We start from the raw sequence: 27,880 nt of genomic DNA on the forward strand, positions 1-27,880 counted from the left end.
CATGAAGAATAAAGCTGTAGAATGATAATAACGTTTGTTTTATTTTCAAAACTTCACCAATTTTCACATAAAAAATTAGGAGGCATTGCTTTCCGGTACAAATTGTTTTTTAAAATTTAAAGCGTACCTCTTTAAATACGAGGGTTGAATGTAAAGTAATACCTCCACCTTCGTTAATTGGGTTTGGATGGGAATATTTTAATAAATCAAACACAGAAATAATCCTTGGAATGTAATCTTTAATTACCAATATTCACTTTATCACGTAATCAACAGCCAATAGGATACATTTCTGCCAACGATGAACAAATTTTCTGAAGCCGTCAAGGAAGAAGTCGACACTTTGTATCCGAAACCATAGTATTACAGTTCTCTCAACGTCTTCGTCAGAAGCAAAATGATGTCCCCGTAGATCGTCTTTCATTATCGGGAACATATTGCAGTCAGACGGTGCTAAATGTGGACTGTATGAAGGATGCCGTACGGTGGTGAGATTCAGTCTCTGAAGTTCTGCTGTGGTGGCACGTGAAGTGTGTGGTTTTGCCAAGCAAAGCAATAATGTGACTCACGCGTTCTTCTGGGAATTCCGATTGTGCTTACAGTTTCTGTCTGAGTGATACGACGATCGTCCTGAATCAATCTGTAATCATTTCGCTTGTGGAACTCGGTGGTTGCTGTCCAACTCTTTATTTGTCACACAGGTCAGATATTCCCGCCTCAACATCTTTAAACTTACTTGCCCAACGACGCACATTACTCTCATCAACACAATCACCCTTAACTGCTTTCATTCTATGATGAATCTCCTGTGGGGTGACTACTTCTGCTGTCAAGAATTCAATGAGTACACGTTGCTTAAATCGCACTGACCGACCGTCTGCGCAGGGTTCCATACTTTACACTGTAACGGCATAACCGTTCAACGCTAAGGCCTTCCGCCAACTGGAGCTGTAGAGGAGAGGCTACGGAGCAAGACAGTACCTGCCGCATGCCAATGCTGCCAACTGTTGAGTTACGAAGGAGGCGGCATTGCCTTTTAGTCAAACTTCGTATTACTACACAGTTAAACATTGCTTAGAGAATTCCGAGTTGGGGCTAATAATAGAAACTGATGATTCATAGTTCATAATAGTAATGTCTCACCTTTTTTTTTAGTTCAACAATTCACTCACCATGCAGCGACGCTGAATTAGTTTTTCAGGCAGAAGGGACGACATGGAGATATAACAGAGGTGTGACAAAGTGATGTGGTCGTAAAGTCTGCATTAAGTGTATGGCGTTATGTGCTGTGAAAAGACTAAATCAATAATGCATAACAATTTTTTGTTGTTAAGATAATGTATTCGAATTGTGTACAGTTGTATAACAAATATACGTTACGACTGAGGAAGCGCATTCATTAAGGCACGAGCTCGAGGTTCGGGAAATGGAGGCTCATGCTCTGTCCGACAATTCTGATTTATGTTTTCCGTGGTTTTCCTAAATCACTTCAGCAAAATTCCTGGATGGGTTTCCCATCGCTTAAATCTCACTATAGCAACAGTAACCGATCTAATAATGGCGCCAGACATTTGTCTTATGTAGTTGTTGCCGAATGCAGCACCGTATTCTGCCTGTTTGCATATCTCTGTATTTGAATACATATGCCTATACCAGTTTCTTTGGCACTTCAGTGTGTATTCCTGCTTAGTTAACAGGGCAACACATGTTGAGTTGAAATCCTAGTCCAGCACAAAAGTGTTAAGCTAGAAATTTTAAGTTCGAACTTGCAAGTGAAAAATTAGGTATTTCACCTCTCTTTGTGAATACTCAGCTACGACGACAGGTACTGAGCTCTAGCGGTTCAAGCTTCACCCACCCCTACCCTATTGCCCCACTTTATCGAAGAAAGCAGGCACTTTCTGCCCGATCTAGAGAAGACGGCAAGGAGACAGCACTTCCAGAAACCAATAGCAAAGTTTGGTGTCAGAAAGTACTTGCAAAATTCTGTTAGTGAGTAGTTGACCCTGAGGTTATCGTAAAGTGGTTGACGTGGTTGATCGCTGTTTTTGTAACCTGTATCGTTAATGGTAAACGCTATGAGAGTCTTTCGCGCACCAACGTCATTCCAACCTTCCTACAGCGTGGATGTTTGGCTAGGAGCACTTTTATTCAAGATGGCGCTCCTCCTCGCATTGCATAGCTAGTGAATCGGCTACTGAAAAGGCATTTTGGAAATGGCAGAATTATCAATCGTCATTTCCCTACAGCCTGGCCTGGTCACCTGATCTTCTGGCTGTGGTGTTATCTGGAGGAAGTTATGTTCAGCGCCCCAACTATGAATGTAGCTAAGCTGACGGCATGAACTGCGCAAGGCATTCTGAACATGGTCCTAGAGACTCTTCGATCTGTTCTAGAACATGCTGTTTCTAGAATTCAACTTATGGCAGAAAACGTGGACAGCATACTGAACATGTCTTGCACAAGTCTCACGACATTTAGAAACCGATGTCATTTTGCTTTTTGTACGGTTTTTGGCCCCAGGAAAATTAAAACCGATGTAATTTTGCTATTTATTCTGTTTTGGGCCCCAGGACATTTCAGAAACCGATTTTCCCATCAGATGTGGTACGACCTTGGTATGGTTGATGGACTTACCTGACTAACTCTACAACTGCTGACTATCGAGCTTCTGCAGTGATTCGCAATTAACAGTGCGGATGGTGTAATATGCAGCTCAGACCACAGCCACCGAATTGCGCTTCATCTGTTGCTGCAGCCGACCCCATTTACGTTAAGGCGCTTTCAGCGCCATCGATTTGCAAACTTTTCGTTAATTTCTTTTGTTCTGTGTCGTTTCCCCCAGTGTCAATAATATGCTTCTCAAATTTGACGCCATTCTGAGCAGTGGTACTCTTTCCAGAGCGTTTTGAAAATTGAATTTTATTCAAATGGTTCAAATGGCTCTGAGAACTATGGGACTTAACAGCTATGGTCATCAGTCCCCTAGAACTTAGAACTTCTTGAAACTTCCATCCAGACTTGGCACATCGAAGTCCTCATCTTCCAAGACTTCCAGAGTGGCTATTATTACTCTCTGTGACAGAGTCACCTCTCCTCCACCAAAATTAACCATTAACCACACAAACCGGAATCATCTGTTCCCCATTAATGTCACTCACATGCGCTAAACTCTTGCGGATAAAACAATGCGAACTATCCAACTCTTCATTGCTTAAGAGAAGTTCAATCACATACAATGCTTCCCTCGGCAAAAAAAAAAAAAAAAAAAAAAAAAAAAAAAACACGTACGCAATGTAGTCTGTCTCAACCCCTTGATATATGAACCCTGCGCCATTATCTCAGTTGCAACTGTTTCCCCCAATTGAAAGGAAGTTCCACTGCACATTGCGAAAGATAAATCTTAGAGAGATGTTTCTCGAGAAAAATCTAGCCCGAGAATCACTGAATAACCTTCGCCTACGCAAGGCAACACTTCAGTGCGTTCGCTGAACTTGGATTCCCCGCCTGCAAACTTCGGTACTGCCATGCCCAACGATTCCACCACATTATCGCCAATCCCAAGTAACCTATACCGCGGTGGCCCCAGTCTCCCGTTTCCAACGAGGTCCAGCCATAACTGGTAAATTGGCGCCTGTGTCCATCAAAAATCTGTTTCCTGCCACCCACAAAACTGCATTCTGTCTGTGCACTATCTTTTGCCGTGTTAGTCTCTCAGGACTACGTCTAATGGTTGGAGCACTCCTGTTTGCGTTTAATGGCTGCTGCCCTTGCAACAACTTTCGACCGGTACTACCTCTACACTCTGCTGCCCGGTGACTCACTATGCCACAATAACAGTTTACACTGCTTCCTTCCATCCGGCCACATCTATAACTCTCGACTTCAAAAGCGAAGACGGGGTGGTTCACTCTCTGGTTTGTGGCCGCATCCGCCTCTTCTATAAGTGTTGCGTTTCTAAGAGTTGACTTTAAGTCCTCTGGCTTCTCCATCCGTACCCTCCGTGACATTCCAGCGGATATACCACGCAGAAAAATACCCACCGTCCTGCCGTTATGTTTTCTGCCTCCTGCCTTCTCGGTCTGTACATACACTGAAGCGCCAAAGAAACGTACAGGCAAGCGTATTCAAATACAGAGATATATAAAGACGTACAATACGGCGCTGCGGTCGGCAACTCCTATGTAAGACACCAAGTGTCTCGTTTAGTTTTTTGATCGATTACTGCTGCTACAATGCCATTCTACCAAGATTTAAATAATTTTTGAACGTGGTGTTTTAGTCGGCGCACGAGTGATGGAACACATCTCCGATGTAACGATAAGGTGAGGATTTTCCCGTACGACCATTTCATGAGTATATCGTAAATATCAAGAATCTGGTAAAATATCAAATCTTCGACATTGCTGTGACCAGAAAAAGATCCTGCAAGAGCAGGACCAACGACGACTTAAAAGAATGGTTCAACGTGACAGAAGTTCAACCCTTCCGCAAACTGCTGCAGATTTCAATGCTGGGTCACCGAAAAGTGTCAGTGCGCTAACCATTCAACGAAACAATATCGATATGTGAAGTACATGCGCTAGCAGAACAGAAACGTGGGAAACACAAGTTTTCCGAAAACAGTTTATTGGACTCACCAGAACGAAACAATAATACAGCCTCCAAAATAGCAACAGACTCGATTCCAACTGCGGATCGTCACAAATAATAAATAACAAATAATTGTGCTGCTGACAGCCCTCCCCTGCGCATATGGGGAAGAGATCAGAGTAAAACAATTCTTCAATGTCAAGATGTTCATCGACTATACCAAGTCCCTCTACAAGAGATCGGCCAACTAGAAGAGGCGTCTGGTCGTGGCTGCCGGTGTGGCAGCTCTGCATACTTCCAAGCGGTGCGTCGAACTGTCCTTTGCCTTTTCTTTTCTTTATTATGATTTCATTCCGCTGCCCCATATGGGCAGGGGAGGGCTGCGAGTGGCACAATCCGCCGCTCTCCAAACGAGTGACATGACAACTAAGACGAGAATAAAATGTTACAGGTAAGGCGATAAAAAGAGGGAACATAAAACAGAGTAAGGGGAGATATCCCTTGGCCGGAAGTGCGCCGCCCTATGAAGCTCACTTGGCGGATGTATCTGCCAGAACTATTTGCGATCACATGCCTGGCGTATCAAAGTGGTTCATGAACTATCTGCGACCTCTGGTGAAGCTGTTCTCCAGGCTCCGCGATCGGGTAGCGGTGCCTGGCGGCAGTTGGTGGAGACCTGGAGTTGTATTGTGTTTTGGCCCCCGCTAAATATTTGTGTTGACAACAAAGACGACGTAGATTTTCCTAGTGAATATACGCCCTATAATGAAGGCATCCCGTGTTGGTTGGACATGAAGTGGAATGCCGATGCAGTAGGCGCTACGATGTATGAAGTGGGCGGCCACAGCAATATGGGCTTTCCGAACCGAAGGCCCACTCGTGTACCGTTGATGACTGCACGACACAAAGCTTTACGCCTTGCCCGGGCTCTTTCACACCGATACTGGACTGTTGATGACTGGAAACATGTTGCCTGGTCGGACGAGTCTCGTTTCATATTGTATCGAGCGGATGGACGAATGCGGGTATAGAGACAACCTCATGAATCAATGGATTCAGCATGTCAGCAGGGGACTGTTCAAGCTGGTGGAGACTCTGTAACGGTGTGGAGCGTGTGCAATTGGAGTGATATTGGACCTCTGATACGTCTAGATACGACTCTGATGGGTGACACATATGTGAGCCTCCTGTCTGATCACCTGCATTCATTCATGTCCATTATGCATTCCCACGGACTTGGGCAATTCCAGCACGACAATGTGACACCTCACACGTCCAGAATTGCTACAGAGTGGCTCCAGGAACACTCTCCTGAGTTTAAACACCTCCGCTGGCCACCAAACTCCCCAGACACGAACATTATTGAGCATGTGCAATATGCTGTTCAGAAGAGATCTCCAACCCCTCGTACTCTTACGGATTTATGGACATCCCTGCAAGATTCATGATGTCAGTTCCCTCCGGCACTATTTCAAACATTGGATGGGTCCATGCCACGTCTTTTTGCAGCAGCTCTGCACGATATTAGGCAGGTGTACCAGTTTCTTTGGCTCTTCAGTGTATGAGTGTTTATCCCAAGCCCAACGTGAATGTGAGTAGTTGCTGCTAATAAAGCGTTATCAGAGCAGACTCAAGCTTCCGGATGTTACATCCTATCAGAGTTGAACTAACCGTTGACAAAAATGTGATGGTGTCACAGAATGTGGGTTTACCAGAAAAAGCAAATGTGAGGCTGAGTAAAGAAGTTCAGAATTATCATACAAGCTGCACCAGTCTTCGAAGGAAGAAAAGGCAGCGCAGTCATCCACTGGGCCAATGATTAAGACGCAGTGGTGGGGCAGCAATTGTTTATAACCCTTGTTATTATGCATAAAGTCCGTTTAACAAATTCACATAGTGCCGAAATAATGCTGCAGCACCGTCGCAAAATTAGTTTAATTTTAACGTTTCGCTGCCTTCGTTACCAATTACTTTAGATTTCCAGTGCAATGAAGTTTGCTGTTTTTAATAGTGCATTTGTGTCCCATACCACAGTCACTTTTGTTGATTCTTCGACTTGCATCCTGTAATACTAAACTTTATCTTTTCTCCCCTATATACATGGTGTCCATAATTAAAATTCTAGTTTCAAAAGGCTCTGGAAAGAGTACACTGCTCAGAATGACGTCAAATTTGAGCAGCATGTTATTGACGCTGGGAGAAACGACAAATACCCTGCGGCCCAAAACAGAATAAAAAGCAAAGTTACATCGGTTTTAATTGTCCTGGGGCCAAAAACCGCATAAAAAGCAAAATGACATCGGATTCTAAATGTCGTGATACTTGTGCAAGACATGTTCACTATGCTGTCCATCGTTTTCTGCCATAATTTGATTTCTAGAAACAGCATGTTCCACAACAGATAGGAGAGTCTCCGGGACCATGTTCAGAATGCCTTACACCGTGTGTGCCTTCAGCTTAGCTATTTTAATAGTTGGAGCGCTGAACATAACATCCTCTAGATAACACCACAGCCAGAAGATCAGGTGACTTGGACGGCCAGGCTGTAGAGAAATGACGACCGATAATTCTACATTTCCGCAATCCTTCTTCAGCAGCCGCTTCACTAGCTATGCAATGTGCGGAGGAGCGCCATCTTGAATATAAGTGCTCCTAGCCAAAAATCCCCGCTGTAGAAAGGTTGGAATGACGTTGGTGCGCGAAAGATTCTCATGGAGTTTACCATTAACGGTACAGGTAACAGGACCAGCAGGGCTTATCGCCTCGAAAAAACATGACGCCTTGCATACTGACATGTCCTTGGAGATGGTAATGGGCTTCGTCTGTCCATGACCCCTCATTGTCCACTTCCATGCGAGCAAGAAATTCCAGAGTGAACGTTTGTCTTGCTGCCAGGTCAGCAGGAAGAAGCTCATGACTGTGAGTGATTTTGTATGGCTAGCAATGCAAGACGCTTCATAGTACTTATGCACCGCGCTAGCAGGCATGTCCACCGTTCGGGAAATCCCCTGTGCACTGCATGCTCACCCTCCTGCAACGCTGTGACCACATCTTCGGCAGAGTTCAAGTCAACTGCTTTCCTCCCTCTGCCACATACCACTACAAAAGAACCTGTCTTTTCGGATTTTGTAATCATTTTCTCCTGACCCTAAGCAGTAATCTGATCAATGTTAGCCGGCCGCGGTGGCCGTGCGGTTCTGGCGCTGCAGTCCGGAACTGCGGGGCTGCTATGGTCGCAGGTTCGAATCCTGCCTCGGGCATGGGTGTGTGTGATGTCATTAGGTTAGTTAGGTTTAAGTAGTTTTATGTTCTAGGGGACTTATGACCTAAGATGTTGAGTGCCATAGTGCTCAGAACCATTTCTTTGATCAATGTTAAAACATATATCGGTTCAACCACTTGTTTATAGTGTAAAACACTAAGATTTACGCGTTTCGGATGTCAAGCTTCCATCATCAGAATAATAAAAAGTAAAAGAACCTGTTTAAACTCGCTAAAATGGAACATGCACCAGGCACAATAAAATTGATAATAAAATTAAAACATCGTATCTACTTCCCTTGTTGCAGCCGTGTCTTCCAAGGTGCATCTCCTCATAGTCGTCAAAATATAAAAAATTCCAAAATGGTGTCGCCTATGGTATTCAACATGTAACCTCTTGGCTCTCTCCTCTATCGTCGTAAACCGCCCGTGTTCGTTGATACCACACACCACGTAGCCAGACACGACACTGAAACGCGAGTGAGCTCACGCGCAAGTAAACAAGGACGTTCAGAGACGTCTATACAAACAGATAACGTATACATGGCCGGCCTTTGGTGGCCGAGCGGTTCTAGGCGCTTCAGACCGGAACCGCGCTGCTGCTACGGTCGCAGGTTCGAATCCTGCCTCGGGCATGGCGGTGTATGATGTCCTTAGGTTAGTTAGGTTTAAGTAGTTCTAGGTTCTAGGGGACTGATGACCTCAGATGTTAAGTGCCATAGTTCTCAGAGCCATTTGAACGTATACATGTTCCAAGGACATCATGAAATGATGGTTTCTTGCCAATTGCTAAAAATGTAGTTACTAAAAGAAAACAGTCAAATGTTTGAAAAAATTATTTGTATCACCAGTTAGCTGTTCGTTCAGTGTGTTATGATTATCCATGCTATGTATCGTAATTTCCAGCTGTTCTAGTAGACCCAGCTTTTTGCCTTTGTCCTGTCTATGTAGAATAACGAGATCCTGATCTATTCCCAACATGGGGTGTCCCGTTTCCCAAATATGCTTGGCTACGGCTAACTTTTCTAAATTATTAAACCAGAAAGCATCGCTATGTTCTTTGTAACGTACCTTAAAGGACCTACCAGTTTCGCCTACATAGCTTGCCTTGCACGTGTTACACTGAATTTTATAGACCCCAGCTCTGTCAAATTTATCGCTTTCCTGCTGTAAATTATTTCTTAGTTTAAACCGCAGCGTATTATTGGTCTGAAAAGCGGTATCAACTCTAAAAGGTTGGAAAATGTTAGCCACTTTTTGCGAAATATCACCGAAGTATGGCATTGTGACTCTCGTAATATTATCTGCGGTATTCTTCCTTGCATTCGCGCGCTGTTTCTGTCGTATTAATTTATTGACAACGTTTTGGTGATATCCGTTAGCTCTGACTAGTTGTTTCACGATGTTGAGCTCAGTCATTCTGTCTTCTTCATTCATAAGGACTCTAAAGGCTCTATCTATCAAAGATCTAAAAGCAGAAAGTTTCTGGCTATTAGGATGGCAGGAATTATTTTTGCATCTACAAATCAGTTGTGGTTGGTTTCCTAAATATTTTAAAAACATACCTACTATTTTGTTTCCTAATACTTAGATCGTGAAATTGCAGTTCACCATTTTTCTCTTCTTCCACAGTGAATTCAATTTTACCGTGTAACTCGTTAAATTTATTTACTATTTTTGCAACTTCTTTTTCTTGTCCATTAATGAGGATCAGCTTATCATCTACATAGCTTTTGTAATATACAACTTTATCCACGGGATGTTGCGGGTTAACGAGTAGTCTTTTTTCCAAATGATTTGTAAAGATGTCTGCTATGGTTCCAGATATACTGAAACCCATAGCCAGTCCATCTTTTTGCATATAAAATTTATTGTTAAAAGAAAAATAATTATATTTCAGAACGAATTCTAATAGTTCGATGAATTCGACTATTTCTTGCTGAGACAGCGTTTTGTACTTAAGCAAATTTTCTTTGATGACCTTAAGGGCCTCATTTACCGGCACATTCGCATAAAGGTTTTTAATGTCTAGAGATACTAGGCGGGCCGTGTCAGCGATAGGCTTATCCTTAATTTCATTTATCTAAGCTGAATTATTAGTGATTGAAAACTTATCCTCGAACACGAAAGATTCTTTTAAAATTTCATCGAGCATTTTAGTAATTGTGCATAAAGGACTGTTTCTAGAATTCACTATTACTGTAGCAGGACAATTTCCTTAGCTACCTTAAACTGGGATCTAAGTCGTGGAGCTTTCGGATTCATGACGAAGCAGCGAACGTTGACATTCACAACCACGACCTCTCATCCAGTATGGATAAAATCAAAATCTGATCAGTTCCTTTTTCCATATCTCTGAGTGTCCGGAACTTCTGTAGGGCTGCTGGAGCACAGTCACCGTTCTTGTAAAAGAGCTTTATCAGCAGCGCGATCCTTGATGTTCAGAGTCTCGGACGCAAACTGAGGAACAGCTGTGTGCTACGCGTCTGTTGCTGTGCATATTCTGGCGCTTAAAGCTCCATCTATTGATCAAGTTTTCGTAATTTTTTGTTCAATGACGTTTCCTCTGCGTCAGTAATATGTCTGACGTCATTCTGGGCAGTGGTCCTGTCTCTACAGCGTTTTGGAACTAGAAGTTTAATTATGAACACCATGTACATTCAAAAGAATGTCATGTCGTGTGATAAATTCTTATCTATGGCACATTTTAATAATTTTAAAATTACTGTATTAAGTATTGGTTGTCACCGAAGACTGGTGAAAATTAGAGATAGTTATCAAGGTATAGAAATGACGAAATTATGATAAACACACTGATCAGCCAGAACAGTATGACCACCGACCTACTATCGATATAAACCCGCCCGGCGATAGCAGCGTTACCTGGCGAAGAACGACTGAATGCTAGTCAGACACCCGCACCGTATGTGTACTATCAATGACCGTGCTGCCCGTGTTAGAATGGAAAAGGCGCGCCATCTATATGAGTTTGGTCGGGTACAGTTTGTGATGGCCTGTAGGCTCGTTACGAGCGTTTTGGAAACTGCATGACGTGTCGAATGTTCGATGAGGGCTGTGAGTAGTGTCTTCAACAGGGGGCAAAACCAAGATGAAACCACGTCTGACGTTGGGTTGGGTGGCCACCTCTCATTACAGATGTCGAATGTCGTAGACCGGGCAGATTGGTAAAACAGGACAGGCGGCGAACTGTGGCGGAAGCAACATCAGACTTGAATGCCGGGCAGAGTACATGTGTGTCTGAACACACCGAACACTCCTAACGATGGGCCTCCCCAGCCGACGACCCACGCGTGTGCAATGTTAACGCCACGACAACGGCAACTACGACTCAAATGGGCACGTGACAGTTGACAGTGGAGGCTGAGGTAAATGCAGAACGTTGCAGGGTCTGATGAGTCCCGATGCCTTCTTCATCATGCCGATGGGAGGCCGCGAATCCGTCGTCTTCCAAAGGAACATCTCCTCGAGAACTGCAATGTGGGACGGAGACAAGCTGGCGGTGGCTCCATTATTCTGTGATGAACATTCTCGGTGGCGTCCACGCGTCCAATGGAGCCCATCCAAAATACCATGACATCCAACAAGTCTTGTTCATTGGTTGCAGACCAAGTACACATCTTCATGATGATCATGTTTCCCAAAAGCAGAGACATTTTTCAACAAGATAATGCGCCATACCATAAGGCCAGGAGTGTGATTTAGGGTTCGAGGAACACAGTGGCGAGGTCCAGTCGATGTGCTGGCGCCCCAACGTACCAAATCTGAACCCGATCGAACACATCTAGTATATGATGGACCGTGGCGGCAGAGCTCATCGCCCCCGTCCCCAGCGTTTAGGGGAATTAAGTGACTCGTGCGTGCAAATCTGGTGCCAAACCTCCAGCGAGCTACCAACGCCTCATTCTTTCCATGCCACAACTCGTCGAAGCTTTTATCCGCGCCCGAGTTGAACATACCGGCTATTAGGTAGGTGGTCATAAAGTTCTAATTGATAAGTGTATGCAGGAAACACCCTTGGTGCAACTTGAAGCCGTTCAGCCTCTCTTACGTTAGAATATACAAACTCGAACAAACATTTAGAATATAGAAGTGAGAAATCTTGTTATAAACCTAATTCGTATTGTTTTTTTACACGGAATAAGTATGGAAAACAAAGAAGTTGTTAACAATTTCTTAACAATTTACGCAATTTGTCTCATTTTACATGCTAAAAAAATTATCACGAACATACAAACAAATGTCTGTTTCACTTGAATAAATTTAATTCCCTAAAATGTGAACACAGGTTACAGTAAGTATACTTATTGAGAGATTGAGTAATGGTAGTATTTTTCGTTGCAGGGAGAAGACGTGACAGTGAAGTGCATGTCAACGAGCAGCTACCAGCGGCATGAGAAGTATGGCTACAACTGGACAAAGAACAAGGCTCTGTTCCCCATGATGCGAAACAAAATTATCTGGGAAGATTTGTATCCATCCGGGAGCATCCTCAAGATCTTTAAAGCGCAAGTACACAATAGCTCCTTGTATTTTCTTACTTGTAATCAGATTAATTTTTTCTGTTGCTATAAAAGTAAAGAAATTTCTTTGAGATTGTATCTAAATGAAACATTACTGACACACCGAGAGAGCATTAAGTATGTGGACCCCATCATCAAACTCAGGTCTCAAATCTGACGTTATGGTTATCCTTATCAAAGTTTTCGTACCTCTCAATTGTGAAACATTCGCTATTCTTTCCTGCATTTCTGTAAGTATTGATACCACTGTCAATGGCGTGTTAAAACTTGCCAGAATTACCTTTCATAGTTCCCAGAAAATAAGTTTTAATTTTCATTGAATTCTTTGTTTGTATATTAAGTGTGTGCAATACAAAGCAAAACACCCTACAAAGTATGAGAAGAGGGATACATTCATGACCTACGACCTAATCGTTTCTCTCTGCAGCCAGTCGCTCTTCTTGATGTCTAAAATGACTGAAATACCTCTGCAGTCAGAATCTGCACATGTATGTAAATACGATGGCATGCTGAAGAGTAATACCTCTGAATTTTTATGTGTAACATTCTACATCTGTATTCTTCATGTTTACGTATTTATTTCTCAACATAGTCACCCTGGCGACGAAAATACCTCTCCTAACGACAGACCACTTTATGGATACCGTCACATTGGAATGTTTGACTTTGTTGACGGAGCCACAATCTTACCTCTGCTTGCACCACCTCATCACTATCAAAGTGAAGTCCTCGAAGGTGTTCTTGAAGTTTTGGAAACAGATGAAAATCGGATAGTGCTAAGTCGGGACTGTATGGACGATGATATATGACAGTGAATCCAAGTCGTTGTGTGTGGTCTGTCATGTTGAGGGAGATGGCGTTCCATCGGTGGACGAACTCTCCTGAATCGAAACTCGATTACGGCACGCTGTTCCTCACTCACCAACATAGTTACGTTACGAACCCTCATATTACGTGCTACAATTCTAAGCCCTCTATCAGAAGGGGCTGCAGATATGTGACATGAAGAATAAAGGTGTGGAATGTCAGTATCATTTCTTTTATTTAAAAATCTTTCAGAGTTTTCAGATAAAAAATTCGGGGACATTACTTTTCCCCCCGCTCTCGTATTTCTACATTCCAGCAAAAATCTCTGTGCCATCTTTGCTTTACTGTTGCAATAAATTTAACTGATATTTCTAACTGTTCATTGTTAATTTATGTGTCATTATACGAATCAATGTCAGCCTTTTCTTCGGCTATTGCAGGACAGATAGCAATCGAAGTGGTGTTTTCACCCTAACTAAAGCAGGAAAGAACGAATCTTTGCGTAAATTGGCGTGATCTCGATGAGTACAAATTTTTGAAATGCAGCTTTTATTTTTCTCTCTAGAACTTGTGTCAAAGTATTTTATTAATGTAATAATTAGAGCAAGCTGAAAAACTATAGGACTGACAGTGAAATACTTTATGTATTACGCGACCTTATTTTTCTATATAGTCTTCATTTAAGTTAATGATTTTGTCCGATGTCTTTCCAGCGAACACGTTCCATCCGCGAAATTCGCTCCTGGGACACTGAAAATAGCCGCCTGCGTCAACTATGGCCTCTTAAATGGACTAAACATATTACGTGGCTCTCATATGTGAACTGGTTGAAGCCGGAAAGTGCGAATTTTGGCGAACAGGATGTGTCGACTAACTATTCATATTTCAAGGGCCTCTATTTTCCTATTGCGAAATTGCCTTTATGTGCAGGTGCGTTGTGTCGAATAAAAGGGATTGTGTCAACTTTTTTACGCTCCGTGTTGTCCTCACGTATTTTTTAAACAGTTGACGTAGAAGACTTGAGTATTATTGCTGCCAATGAAATCGATTTTTCGAGTATGGCTTCCACCAAGTGCTTTAATTACCATTCCATGAATGGCGTGAAGTGGTTCACTCACATCTCATGCACAGTAGCACACTGGTGCACAATATTAAGACAGATCATTTTTAAACCAGCCAAATAATTGCTGCGAATTTTGTTTTCACATTTACTTTCGGTCAGCGTTCAACAAATTCCGAACCCGTCTTGCACAAGTCCCTCTCACAGTTTGTCTTAATGTACACAGAGGTGAAAGACGTCTTGTGGCACCTCCTAATAAAGTGTCGGACATCTCTTTGCCCGGCATAGTGCAGCAAACTCGGTGTGGCATGGACTGAACAAGTCGTTGGAAGTCCCCTGCTGACATATTTAGGCGTACAGCCTCTGTAACCGTCAATAACTGCGAAATTGAAACTTCCTGGCAGATTAAAACTGTGTGCCCGACCGAGACTCGAACTCGGGACCTTTGCCTTTCGAAAGGCAAAGGTCCCGAGTTCGAGTCTCGGTCGGGCACACAGTTTTAATCTGCCAGGAAATTTCATATCAGCGCACACTCCGCTGCAGAGTGAAAATCTCATTCTGGAAACTGCGAAAATGTTGGCAGTGCAGGATTTTCTGCGACCTCTCGATTATGTCCCATAAATGTTCGATGGGATTCATATCAGACAAACTTGGTGTCCAAATTATTCACGCCAAATGGCCATAATGTTCTTAAAACCAGTTGTGAAAAGTTGTGGCCCAGTGACATGGCGCATTGGGATCCATAAAAACTGCATCGCTTTTTGGGAACATAAAGTCTCCAAGTTGCCAAAGGCAATGAATCCAGTCTATTCCATGTAAACATACCCCCCCCCCCCTTTATGCTTGCACAGTGCCTAATTGAGACCTTGGTTCCATAGCTTCATGGAGTGTGGGCGAAACCCAAACTCAGACCGTACCGTCAGCTCTTGCCAACTGAAATCGGGACTTACCTGAGCAGGCCACGGTTTTTCCAGTCGTCTAGGTCACGAGTCCAGGAGAGGAACTGCAGGCGATGTTAGGGTGCTAGCAAAAGCACTAGCGTCGGTCGTCTGCTGCCATAGCCCATTAACGCCAAATTTCAATGCACTGTCCTAACGGATACGTTAGTCGTGCATCTCACATTTCTAGGGTCGTTTCTCGTAGTATTCCTTATCTGTTAGCACTGACAACTACTCGAAAACGCCCCCGCTCTCGGTCGTTAAGTGAAGGCTGTCGGTAACTGCGTTTTCCGTGGTGAGAGATAACGCCTGAACTTCTGTGTTCTCTTGAAATTGTGGATGTTTAAATACAGCCTTCCCTAACGATTTCCCAAATGGAATGTCCCATGCTTCTAGCTTCAGCTACCATTCCGCGTTCAAAGTCTGTTAATTCTCGTCGTGCGGCCGTAAACTTTTTCACGTGAATCACCTGAGTAGAAATGACAGCTCCACCAATGCACTGCCCTTTTATACTTTGTGTACGTGAGACCACCGCCATCTGTATATGTGCATATCACTATCCAATGACTTCTGTCACGTCAGCGTAATGGGCCACACATGAAATATGTACTTCATCTTTACTTCTACAGTGATAATGCACTACCAAGTAATAACACGATTTTTGCAAATACCAAGGAATTTAGTTTTCTTGGCAACCATCTAATTTCTGACTGCTCCATATGACACGAAATCGAATCACGAATTCAGAAGACTAACAGATGTTACTACTGGGTTGCGATATATTTCAAAAGAAAGTTACTTTTCAGAATACCTAAATTACACATATGAGAATCATTAATTTTACCTGTTTTAACCTACAGATGTAAAAGTGGACTTTCAGAGGAAAGTAGTAATAAAATTATAGATATTTGGACCCAGGATATTAACAAAACTATTTAGACCCGTAAGATACAACAACGAAAATTGAAGTGACCAAGTAAATTCTCGTAGCCAAGAGTGATGTACCGTCTCGACAATGGGTTCTGAGTAAGAAATCAAAAGAATAAGAGAACACATGCTCTGAAACGATATTGTACATTGACGAGAAAAAATCGCAGCACAAAGTTGGAGTTGTGCGACATAGTCGAAACGTGATTGGCGTGTTTCTACATCTGAAAGATGATATCTATTCAAATTTCACGCCAGTCCCATAAGAGCAGTGCCACTATGAGGATCGAGATCAGGTTTGCTTTAAATACACGCTGTAACGGTCGTGAGCGTTAGTTACATTAGAGACTGGACGTGGTTCGCTGATGTTAGTCAAGAATGCCTTTAAGGCGTCAAAGACGCCAATATTGACACCTCACTGAGTTTGAAGGGGGTTGTGTAATAGGGCTACGAGAAGCTGGATGTCCATTCTGCGATACTGCAGAAAGACTAGACAGGAATGTAACCATTGTACGTGATTGGTGGCAGCGGTGGTCACAAGAACGCATAATCGAAAGATGGCCGTGTCCCTGACGGCCACGTGGCATTCACGTGAGAGAGACCATCGTGTTTAGCCTACGGCTCTGGCGCATCTGCAGCTGCGATTTGAGCAGCAGCTGACACCACAGTGACGCAACAAACTGTTACAAATTGGTTGCCTCAGAGACAGCTCAGAGCCAGACGCCCTATAGCATATATTCAACTGACCCCAAACGACCACCATTTGCGACTTAAGTGATGTGAAGTGATAGCACATTGGAGGACATGGCTGGCGTCTGTTCTATTTTCTGACGAAGGCTGGTTCTGCTTCGGTGTCACTGATGGCCAGTTGAGGGCCTGCAACAAACCTGTCAACCTGTGTGCTAGACACGCTGGACCTACACCTGGAGTTAGGGTCTGGGGGTCCGATTTCGTATGAAGCAGGAGCACTCTCGTGGTTATCCCACGCACCCTGGCTGCAGAGTTGTACGTCGGTCAGGTGATTCGATCTGTTATACTGCCATTCATGAACAGCATTCCAGGGGATATGTTCCAATAGAATATCGATCGTCCACATACCACTGTTGTAACGCAAGATGTTCTACAGAGTGTCGACATGTTGCCTTGGCCTCCTCGATCACCAGACCTGTCTCCAGTCGAGCACATATGGGATGTCATCGGACGAAAGCTCCAACGTTATCCACAGCCACCAGTAACCATCCCTGCATTGACAGACCAAGTGCAACAAGCAAGGAACTCCGTACTAAAAACTGTCTACTGGCACCTGCACAACAAAGTTCTTGCACGTTTGCATTCAACATTCCAGCTGTTACACCGGTTATTAATGTAACAGAAATTCCCATTTGCAATGGTTTATGTCGCGCTCACATTAACCTGTGATCTTGCAATGTTAATTACTTAAATATGTCATCTAGACAAATGTATTCGCAAAATTTCATTACTCTGCAATAATTACTTTTGGTGTCTCAATTTCTCCCCGTCAGTGTGTTATACACAACCTTAGTACAGAGAGCTCTTGTCGAAATCCATGTACAAGTTCTTTTCAAAGCCGGGATAAGTTAAACACTTTAACTGTTCAGAATACAGAAATATAAATCTTGAGGCCAGTTCTGATGTACTACATTCGTACAGAAAGTTGCAAATGCACTATGACGATTCTCGACTGCTGCTTACTGTAGTTACTCGACAACTTGGCAAGAACTCGGTGAGAACTGGTACAGAGCTACAGCCGGGTGGTCTCTTATCACATACCCCTTGGTGCCAGTGGCGCCTCAGCTCAGGGGGCGTGGCAACCGTGCGACCAATGGTTAGGTGGCGCCTGTCGCTGTCAGACAACAGCGGAACCTCTAGTGTCCTGTACGCGAAATGATTGCCCCTAGTGTGATATCGACTGACTGCGATTCCAAAACAATAATTGGAAAATACTGCATTACGATCAAATTCATAATTTATGCTAAGATCCAAGTATTATAGGAAATGAAGAAAGATTTTTAATGGATAGAGCATGTCACTGGAACACCACCAAACGGGACCATTAAGAGTGACAGTAGAGCTTCCCACTGGGATACGATCTCTTGCACAGGTGTGTAAAAGATACCTAAGGAATATTCATAGTGATTTGGAAAAATTAATACTGTACAGAGGAGATAAAATTACTTCTGCGAAGAAAGCAAAGAGGTTTACTGATGTTCATTCTGCAGAGAGGATCCTTGATTGTGTGTAAATTCTCATGACAATGTAAAATGTACCATACTCCCTTTTCTAACATTTCTACGTTAGAAATACCATGTTTTGTATTTCCCGAAAACTATCGGACAGACGTACGATGGACTGTCTTAGAGAGCAGTAAGGTCGGCGCTGGATTCAGCAGTTCATTTCTGAACTGTTGAAAATTAATGAGCAGACGTCTTAAGATCATCATCTACTTTGGATAAATTTCCATTTTCGGCAAAAATTCAAGAACAAATAATTTTAAGACGATGTAGTATTTGAGTTTATACGTTTCAGTGAAACACATTGCTTTAATACAACATATTGTTTTGAAACGCCGTACAAACAATGAATTCCGCAGGTAAAGCTGTAACTTGATTCGTACTATTGTGCAAAATCTACTAATGTAACAAAAAAGAAATTTCTTCGTTATTAAACCCATCACTGAGCCATGGCAACTTAATTCGACATTTCTTTGTATTTTCTCAAACTCGTGCCTGGTTTCGTCTGACATCATTGCTATTTAGCCCACAGCTAAAGCAAAACTACAATAAGCCTGTTCAACACTCGACGCTAGTGATTTTGAATATCGGAAACCAATAATCGTCATGCTCATTGGCTGCTCCCGGATAGAAGGGCAAAAACTGAGGTGTATTGCTCAAGGAAAATTAAATTTCTGGTTTAGTGGCGTCTACCAAAAATACTATAGAGCTGAAACCCATACGACATGGTTTATTGCATAAACTGATTTCTTCATCTTGTTCAGGTTGCACACATTCCTCGTTGGAAGTGGTGACCGCATCAGCATTTGCCGCCTCAGTCCTAGTAAAAATGTGTTCCACTGACGAGGCTGAATCACGCAGGGACTTCAGAAAGTAGGTTCCGCATGTCGTCCCACGATAAAAATGGACCACGCCTACTCGTTATCAGCGATTTGGTTCAAATTAATAGTATATGCAGGGCTTGGCCAAAAATGAAAGAGACGGATGTGGAAGATCCAGATGGCCAAGCGTTTAGAATAAAAAGTATTTTCGCCGGGGATCGGGAGATGCATTAGTCATTTACGTTAGTATAGCTTCCAGGCACCTGTTGGCGCAGTGGGAAGAGTACAGAACGGTAAGCCGAGAGTCGTGGGGCCGAGTCCCTATGGGAAAATTTTTTTTAATTTTCCATTTTTACCTTACTTGCACTGCAAATAAACCGAAATGGGGCTCAATATACTGCGTTTATTATTTTCCTCAAAAGCATGAAAATGAAAGGCAAATGAAGGGTCTACAGGAAAAGGGGTTTAGTAAAAAAAATTAAATTTTAGCTTATTACAGTTTCAGAAAGCTTTCAACAAACTGCTTTTATCAGTTTCTGTTTCATAGAAAGAAGGGATAGTCTCTAAGTTACAGCAGTTTAAAAATATAGCGTCCACAGGAAAAAGGAGGTAAGTCAATGTGAAACTAGGAAAAAATGGGGTTCCTCAGCTGGCAGCACTGATCGCAGCTGTTGTTTACTTTTTATTTTCTGTGATTATCAGGTGTTGAGTATGTGCTGTTGGAGAGGTTAAGTTAGTGCATTGTGTGTTGTGTGAATTGTTTAGATTGCTTTACGTTTCAACTGAACTGTGGAAGAGAACATGGAAAATGAAGATGAGGAAAGTGTCACCGTCTGCCAACTGACACATTCAATTAAGAAAAGGAAGAGAACTAGTCGACTTTCTGAAGTGAGAAAAAAAACTTTTAACATCCACCCATGAATTAGGGCCAGATTGTAAATGTTCCAAATTGTAATGTTTTCAGAGTATCACTGACGCACAACGTGGATATATTATATCTAATTATAACAAAATGACTGTGAATGAGCTGAATGCTTGCTTGGCAGGCCTAATTAATGTAAAAGTTTATCGCAAAGGAGACCTAGGCTACCCGAAAATGAAGCTAAATTTCGTGACAGCAGTTGTACATTCGTGTAAGAGGGAAGAGGGAGAATTCTGTCACTGAAGTAAATGTTTGTTTTAAAGCCTTTGCATCTTTTCATGGAATATGTAAAAAGAATTAGAAGTACTACAACGTTATCTGAAAAAAAGGTGTGAGTCCTAATGCTGGTCGAGGCCAAACTCTAATCGGAAACATCGTGTGACATCGGAGGCCCTTGACGCAATTCGCCAATATATTAATTCATTTGAAGGTGAACGAAGCCATTACAGCTTGAAAACCCCTTAGAAAGTGTATCTCCCACCAGATCTAAACATCAGTAAGCTGTATGAGTTATTTAAGAAATCATACCCTACTGAATCTGTGTCGTATAAAAAATATAAAGTTGTTTTCAATACAGAATTTAACGTCGGTTTCGGGTACCCAAGAATGGACACATGTAGTTACTGTGATAGGCATGCTGCCGAAATTCGAGCTGTTGAACATGCTTTGAAATCGTACCTGGAAAATAGCTCACAAAGGCAGAGTGCATAAAAAAAATCAATCAACTGTCAACGGTGAAAAACTTCACTTTTTAAAATGTGACATGTTTTATATTCGTAGAAGAAGTTCTAAAGCAAACAGAAAGGCATCAAAAGAATGTGAAAGTATTACTATGGATTTCCAGAAGAACTTACCTATCCCTAACATCACAACTAACGGCGTGCACCAAAAGAGACAGTTAACGTTCGGCATGTTTAATGTTCATATATTGTCAACGAATGAATCATATTTCCTCGTGTATGATGAAACAGTAGCCTAAAAAGGGTCTAACGAGGTCTATTCCTTTTGTTTTACTTTGTGACGACAATTCTTGATCTCTCTGTTAGAAAATTAGATGTATTTTCAGACTCTTGGTGGGTGGGTGAGGGGGGGGGGGGCAGAACAAGAATTGGACTATATTCCGCCTGCTGCATTACTTCTTTCATCACGTCAAGAGACTTGAACACGTGAAAATGACTTCCAATCCGCGACCACTCGTATCTCTAATGCAGTCGTAATATGGCCAGTATCAACAAAAAAAAGTGTTTAAATGCCCAAAGACTGGATAGAGGAAATAGACGAGTGCAAGAGCAAAACCCTCACCTTTTCATGTTGTCGAAGTAGACAGGGAGTTTGTAAGAGACTGGTCTACACCCCTGCATCAGGTCCTGGCCTGTGTTCGCAGCCGTGTTTTCACTGCGTGAATTACTCTCTCATTATCTTCAGAGTGTGTCACGTGAAGAGAATCCTTAAGTGACCGTCACAGTTGGAGTTCCGAGGCCAGGTCTGAGCTGTAGGATGGATAAATCTTCTTTCCTGAAAAATTAAGTACTGACTTACCTCCTTTTTCCCGGTGACCCTTCAAATCAAAATTTGGGATTGCAAAAACATTTCCAGGATGGAATTTAAGGTATACATGAGAACTTCGTGTATAAAATTAGACACTTTGATCATTTTACAGTTCGTAAGTTATACATGCTGCGGTGACATTCATCGTAAAAACAGAGGGAGCAGTATTTTTCTCGTCATCTTGCACACGATGTAATCGCCACATCTACATAAGTCCATGATTTTTTTGAAGTACATTCATCATTTCGCCAAATATTAGCGAGGATAGCTGGTGGTGCACGATGGATGTATTTTGATGCAGTTTTCTTGGGACGTCATTTCTTTTTCTCTCTCGGTGAAATAAGACCACTTTTAAAAACTTTTCGATCAAATTCATAACCTGACGATAAAAATATTCTTCACAAGACTGCACTAGTGGAGTGCATTTGAGGAGGGGGGGGGGTCGGATAAATCACTTTAATACTGCATTTTGGCAATCAGTCTTCACCTTGAAAAAATCCCGCCATATAATTCTGATTCGTTTGTCCTCCCCTTGAGTTAATCAACAGAATAAATTTGTTCTCTTGTACGTAGGATTTCATTATACATTAGTCAAAAAATTCCTTTTCATTCATTGTATGAAAACGCGAAGGCTATTCATGAAGTAAGTTTCGATCGGTCGCGGAATGGAAACCACTGAGAAAATCAAAAATGTTTTATTTGCTATAGTTTGCTACACCTTGCAGTTTCTTTTCTTCATAGCACTGCTCCGACGTACTCATTTGTCGTAGCGTTGTACCAACTTCCCAGTATCCTCATCATAGAATGCAGTCACCTGCGCTTTCCACCAATTCTCTATGCTCGTCTTCAGCCCGTTGTCTGTACCAAAATGTTGTCCTCATAGCCAAAGGTTTATGTGAGCAGATGGTTCAAATGGCTCTGAGCTCCATGGGACTTAACATCTGAGGCCATCAGTCCCCTAGAACTTAGAACTACTTTAACCTAACTAACCTAAGGACATCACACACATCCATGCCCAAGGCAGGATTCGAACCTGCGACCATAGCGGTCGCGCGGTTCCAGACTGAAAGGCCTAGAACCGCTCGGTCACACAGGCCGGCCTATGTGAGCAGAGATGACACTCATTACGGGCTGTGTTATGGGTGATCAAACACTTCCCACTGACAACGTTGCAGCAGCACATTCATTGCCCCTGCAGAGTGCGGAGGAGAACTGTCATGAAGAACGAAACACATCTGTTAAGTGGGCTGCATAGCTTCAGCCTGAATCTCTCACCCGCGCCCTCATACTTGGTGGATGACACTACTTTCCATGCATCTTTATGTGCTCACTGTGCGCTCTTAATTAAAAAGAGCGAAGTACGGCGGTCGACAGGCATACTGGAGACACTACTCAACACATTTGTGCAAAACTTCATCGGAATTTCACAGTGGTTTCCATTTCGCGACCGATCGGAACTCACTTTTCGGATAGCCCTCTAAATTACTAAATGCAGCAAATTGAGTGTTATTTCGGTTTATTTGCAGTGTAGGTAACGTAAAAACTAAAAATAAAAAGTTTCCTTGTAGGGGCTCGACCCCACGACCCTTGGATTACCGTTCTGTACTGTTTCTGCTGTGCCAACCGCTTCATGGAAACTGCGCTAAAGCCAGCCGTTGTGGCCGAGCGGTTCTAGGCGCTTCAGTCTGGAACCGCGCTGCTGCTACGGTCGCAGGTTCAAATCCCATAGTGCTTAAAGCCATTTGAACCATTTGAAACTGCGTTAATACAATTAGCTCATGTCTCGTCCGACCAGCATAAACAATGTTATTTCTTCTAAACACTTTGCCAATCTGTAGCTCTCACTTCTGTCAATTTCATTTCTGGTGAAGCCCTTCCTATTCCACAAACTCGGACTAAATCGGTGACGAGTAGGTGCGGTCCCCTTGTAAGACCATTGCCCAACAAGACCAGCGAATCGTCAGAAGGAAGTATACGTTCACGACTTCCTACACACACAGCGCTGTTGATGAATGGCTGACGGGTGTATCACAATGTGCCAGTGAAATGGAGAGTCAACTAGAAACCCAATCCAAAGTTTAAGTACATGGGACAGTACGATCTTGTGGACAAAACGTCTCAAGTGTACACACGTTCACCGTGAAATTCTGATGGTATGTGAACTAAATGCAATGATGCGTCCAGCAGTAGTGGAGTGGTACCAGTAATTTGAGGAAGGCTGCACAGAGTTGGACGAGTCTCATCAGAAAGTCCAAATCTTGCGCCTTGTGATTTCCATATTCACGGTAGGCTGAAGGAACAACTGGAGGAAAAGAAATTTTCCGACGATGAGGACGGCGGCGCAATGGTTCTCGAATGGTTCCGTTACCAAGGAGTGGATTTCCATCGTCGAGGAACTGAACGGTTGATAGAACGTTCCGATAGTTGTTTACAGAGACTAGGTGACTATATTAGTGTCATATATCTGTGTCACTTTGTAGTATAGTGCAGCATTAAAAAAAATTACTTTGCCTGCCATAATAAAGTGTTACTTACTTTTTGAGTCCTCTCATATGAAGATTGAGCCTACTTCTTGACGATGAATCTCATGCTCAGAAAAGATCCAGGCGATTCAGTGGTTCGCTTCAATTTCTGTTTATTTCGTGTAAAAATTTTCGGAAATTATCTTTCTTTTTGCAGCCATTAAGCAACTGTTTACACATAACGCTAAATCAAAATACGGGTCTACCTTGATTTCTTTGAGCTTAAATATGACTAATCCTCTTTTGAAACACTCGTTACATTCCCTTGGATTACGCACAAAGTATTACGAAACTTCTATACACATATGATCTTTAATGCCTTCAGACGCAAGACTTTCGTGTGGCACAATTCTGAAACTGCATTCAGTAGCATTCAAACGTACGACAGGGTTAAGTGTCTGGCCGTTCTAAGTTACTCTTTGCAGACAGTAAGCTGGATTCAAGAACTAAGGCTCAGACGGATCATCCCTACTATAACCGTTGTAGTTGACTTGGTACTTTATTGCTTGAAATAATCTTGTGACTAGTGGAAAATTGAGTAAGTCCACGCTTCATTTTCTGCAAAATATCGCATTTCTAGTCCAATGAGTTCCATTTGTGACGACGACTCATATTCATGTCATTTTAAAATTATGTACCACTTAAATCTTTGCTAAAAATACATACCTGTAATTCCATGATTTTTTGATGTTCTTCTGTCCCAAAGAAAAAATATTCCTCAGATTTAATTTTTCATCCTCAGAAGATTATGAGTCAGCGTCTTCCTCTAACCTAACAGAATTCCACTAATTAGACATAGCTGCTCTGTTGGAGAGAGAGAGAGAGAGAGAGAGAGAGAGAGAGAGAGAGAGAGAGAGAGAGAAGAGAGAGTGAGAGAGCGAGAGAATGATGTTTCGGCATGAAGTTATATTTTGTGCCGGCCGTCGGTGTGATAGTCATCTGCAGAATGGGCAAGACGCGCTATATCAGGATTCTGGATCGCTACCAGATCGAGGGAGCACGAAGCGTTGAATAGCCCGTTTCCAAGGTCGAGCAGACTCCGAAGTTCAACCGTACCTCTGTGTCCATAGTGTACTGCGAGTACGTCGATTCGGAGAGAACTTATACCATCAGAGTCAATGGCTGTGTTGATGACAGAGATTAGTGGTGACTGTCCTGAGCTTCAACAGGAGGCTCACCAATTCATTGCAACAAGCAGTTAGCGTTAGTTATTGCTTAGAGATTATCGTCAAAGAGTGCACCAACCCATCACTCCAGATCTGTTTCAGAATTGCTTTAAATACACCTTGTAATGGTCGAGAGTGTTAATCACCTTTCAGATTGGAATTGGTGAGTTGATGTCAGTCAAGAATTCCTTTAAGGCGACAAAGACACCATTATCAACACTTCACTAAGTTTGAACGAGGTCGTGTAATAGGAGTATAAGAAGCTGGACGTTATTTCTGCAATACTGCAGAAAGACTTGGTAGCAATGCAGCCACTGTACATGACTGTTGGCAGCGGTGGTCACGAGAAAATACAGTCGCTAGAAGACCAGGCTCTACATGGTCACATGGCGCTATCGAGACAGAAGACCATCCTGTTCAGCGTATGGTTCTGGCGCACTTCACTGAATTTTCAGCAGCAATTTGAGCAGCAACTGACAACACAAGGAACCGTTAAAAATTGGTTATTTGAAGGATAGCTCCGAGCCAGACGCTCCGTGTCATGCATTCCACTGACCCCAAACCACCAACATTTGTGACTTCCGTGGTATAAATCGAGAGCAAGTTGGAGGGCAGGGTGGAGGCATGGCTGGCGTCTGTTGTGTTGTCTGATGTAAGCTGGTTCTGCCTGAGTGCCAGCAATGTCCGTGTGTTGGTTAGGAGGAGGCCACTTTAGAGCCTGCAACCAGCCTGTCTGCATCCTAAACATACTGAACCTACACCAGCAGTTACGGTCTGGGGTGCCATTTCGTATGACAGCAGGAGCATTCTAGTGGTTCGGAACGCGCTCTCCCTGCAAATTTGTAAGTCAGTCTGATGATTCGATCTGTTGTGTTGTCATTCACGAACTGCCTTCCAGGGTGAATTTTCCAACAGGATAACACTCACTGACATACCACTGTTGTAACCCAACATACTCTACAGTGTGTCCACATGTTGTCTTGGCCTCTCCGATTACTAGATCTGTCTCCATTTGAGCGCATACGGGACATGCTCAGACAGCTCCAACGTCATCCATATACAGCATTAATTGTTGCTGTATTCACCAACAAAGTGCAACATGCAAGGAATTCTCTGCCATAAACTGATATCCGGCATCTGTACAACACCATTCATGCACGTTTGAATGCTTTCATTCAACATTCTGGCCATTTTAATGTACCACCTTTTCACATTTTCGATGGCTTACCTTGCACTTTCATTAACCAGTGAACTTGCAATGTTTATCACTTAAATATGTTATGTAGACAAAGGTATTCCTGGAATTTCTTTACTCTGCATTAATTACTTTTCAATGTTGTGATTTACTTCTTTTGTACAAACAATTAAAAACCAACGTTTACTTGTAAAATGTAAATAATGAAAGCGGGATTCATATTTGTTGAAAATGAGTTTTACATTAAATACTGTCCGAAAAACCCTGAAACATGAAACAAAATCAAGTCGTGTTTCACATTGCGCTTGCTCCTTCACCAGCAGTTGCCTGCTTATTCCCTCAAGCATATGACTATGATGTAGAATGAACGGCGCTCTATGTGTACATATCTAAACAGTCTTGCACAGGAATCAAACATAGGATCTTTTCTGTAGTTGTCTCCAGCCTGGTAAGACCGTGTTCTTTAGCCAAGTAAGGTGCGAAAGTTTCGTGTAGGTGCATGTCTGGACGCTTTATAAAATCTAAAATGTCGTTGCCAATAAAGTTGCTCGTTCCTGAAGTTTGATTTGACATATAAATACATTATATAAGTTTTATCTTACAAACAATCCAGCACAAAGCTCGCAACAGACTCTACCTCCTGAAACTCCTGTCTGGCCGGACATGGGGACTGCATCCTTCCACCATCCTTCACACCTACAAATCCTTGATCTGCCCCGTCCTTTGTTATGCCAGCCTTGGGCCTCCAATCTAATGGTAACTGAACTGACAGAGCCACAGCATACAAGTATAGGAGACACTTCATTGGATTGGTTGGGATTGGTTGGTCGAATACAGTGAGTGGAACCTAATGTAACTGAGTTATAGTAAAGCGTCAGAAAAGAGACAGCGTCATCATTAATCATCTGTTGTCCAGTTCTCGTGTGCTGCAAACTATTTGTTTTTTGCAGGAAGATGGAGATGTAGAGGTGTTAGTGATCAACAGCCAATACTGCTGATACGGTGCTCTAAAACCATGGCATTCTGTGCATACTCTGCCGCAAACTTCTCATGGATGGCTGTATATATAGATACAATAGTGTATTCAAAACACGAGGGAATGGAGAGTGCACGTTTAACACCAGTAGTAATGGAAAGAACGTTGCACCCGACTTGCCCGGAAAGCAGCAAATTTTATACAGACAAGTAATCTCAACCATGCACTGTTCAGGTGATACTGTTTTGTTCGATAAATGCACCTGAAGTTTAATAACTGACATATTGTGTGCTATAATTATCGCCTTTTTCGTTCGAGAGATAATATCCACAAAGTCATTGCCCTTTAGAC

The 27,880-nt window shown here is 42.7% G+C and overlaps 1 protein-coding gene across 1 annotated transcript in view; it reads left to right on the forward strand.

Annotated features, from left to right (window-relative positions):
• Positions 1 to 27,880, forward strand: part of LOC126298235 (uncharacterized) — a 512,920-nt gene that overhangs the window by 300,398 nt on the left and 184,642 nt on the right. Inside the window, exon 5 of the mRNA XM_049989541.1 lies at positions 12,217 to 12,384. Coding sequence (XP_049845498.1) covers positions 12,217 to 12,384 — 168 coding nt within the window. The remainder of the gene's footprint in view (positions 1 to 12,216; positions 12,385 to 27,880) is intronic.

The sequence above is a fragment of the Schistocerca gregaria genome, chromosome X (genome assembly GCF_023897955.1).
Source record: "Schistocerca gregaria isolate iqSchGreg1 chromosome X, iqSchGreg1.2, whole genome shotgun sequence".
Classification (NCBI taxonomy): Eukaryota; Metazoa; Arthropoda; class Insecta; order Orthoptera; family Acrididae; genus Schistocerca; species Schistocerca gregaria.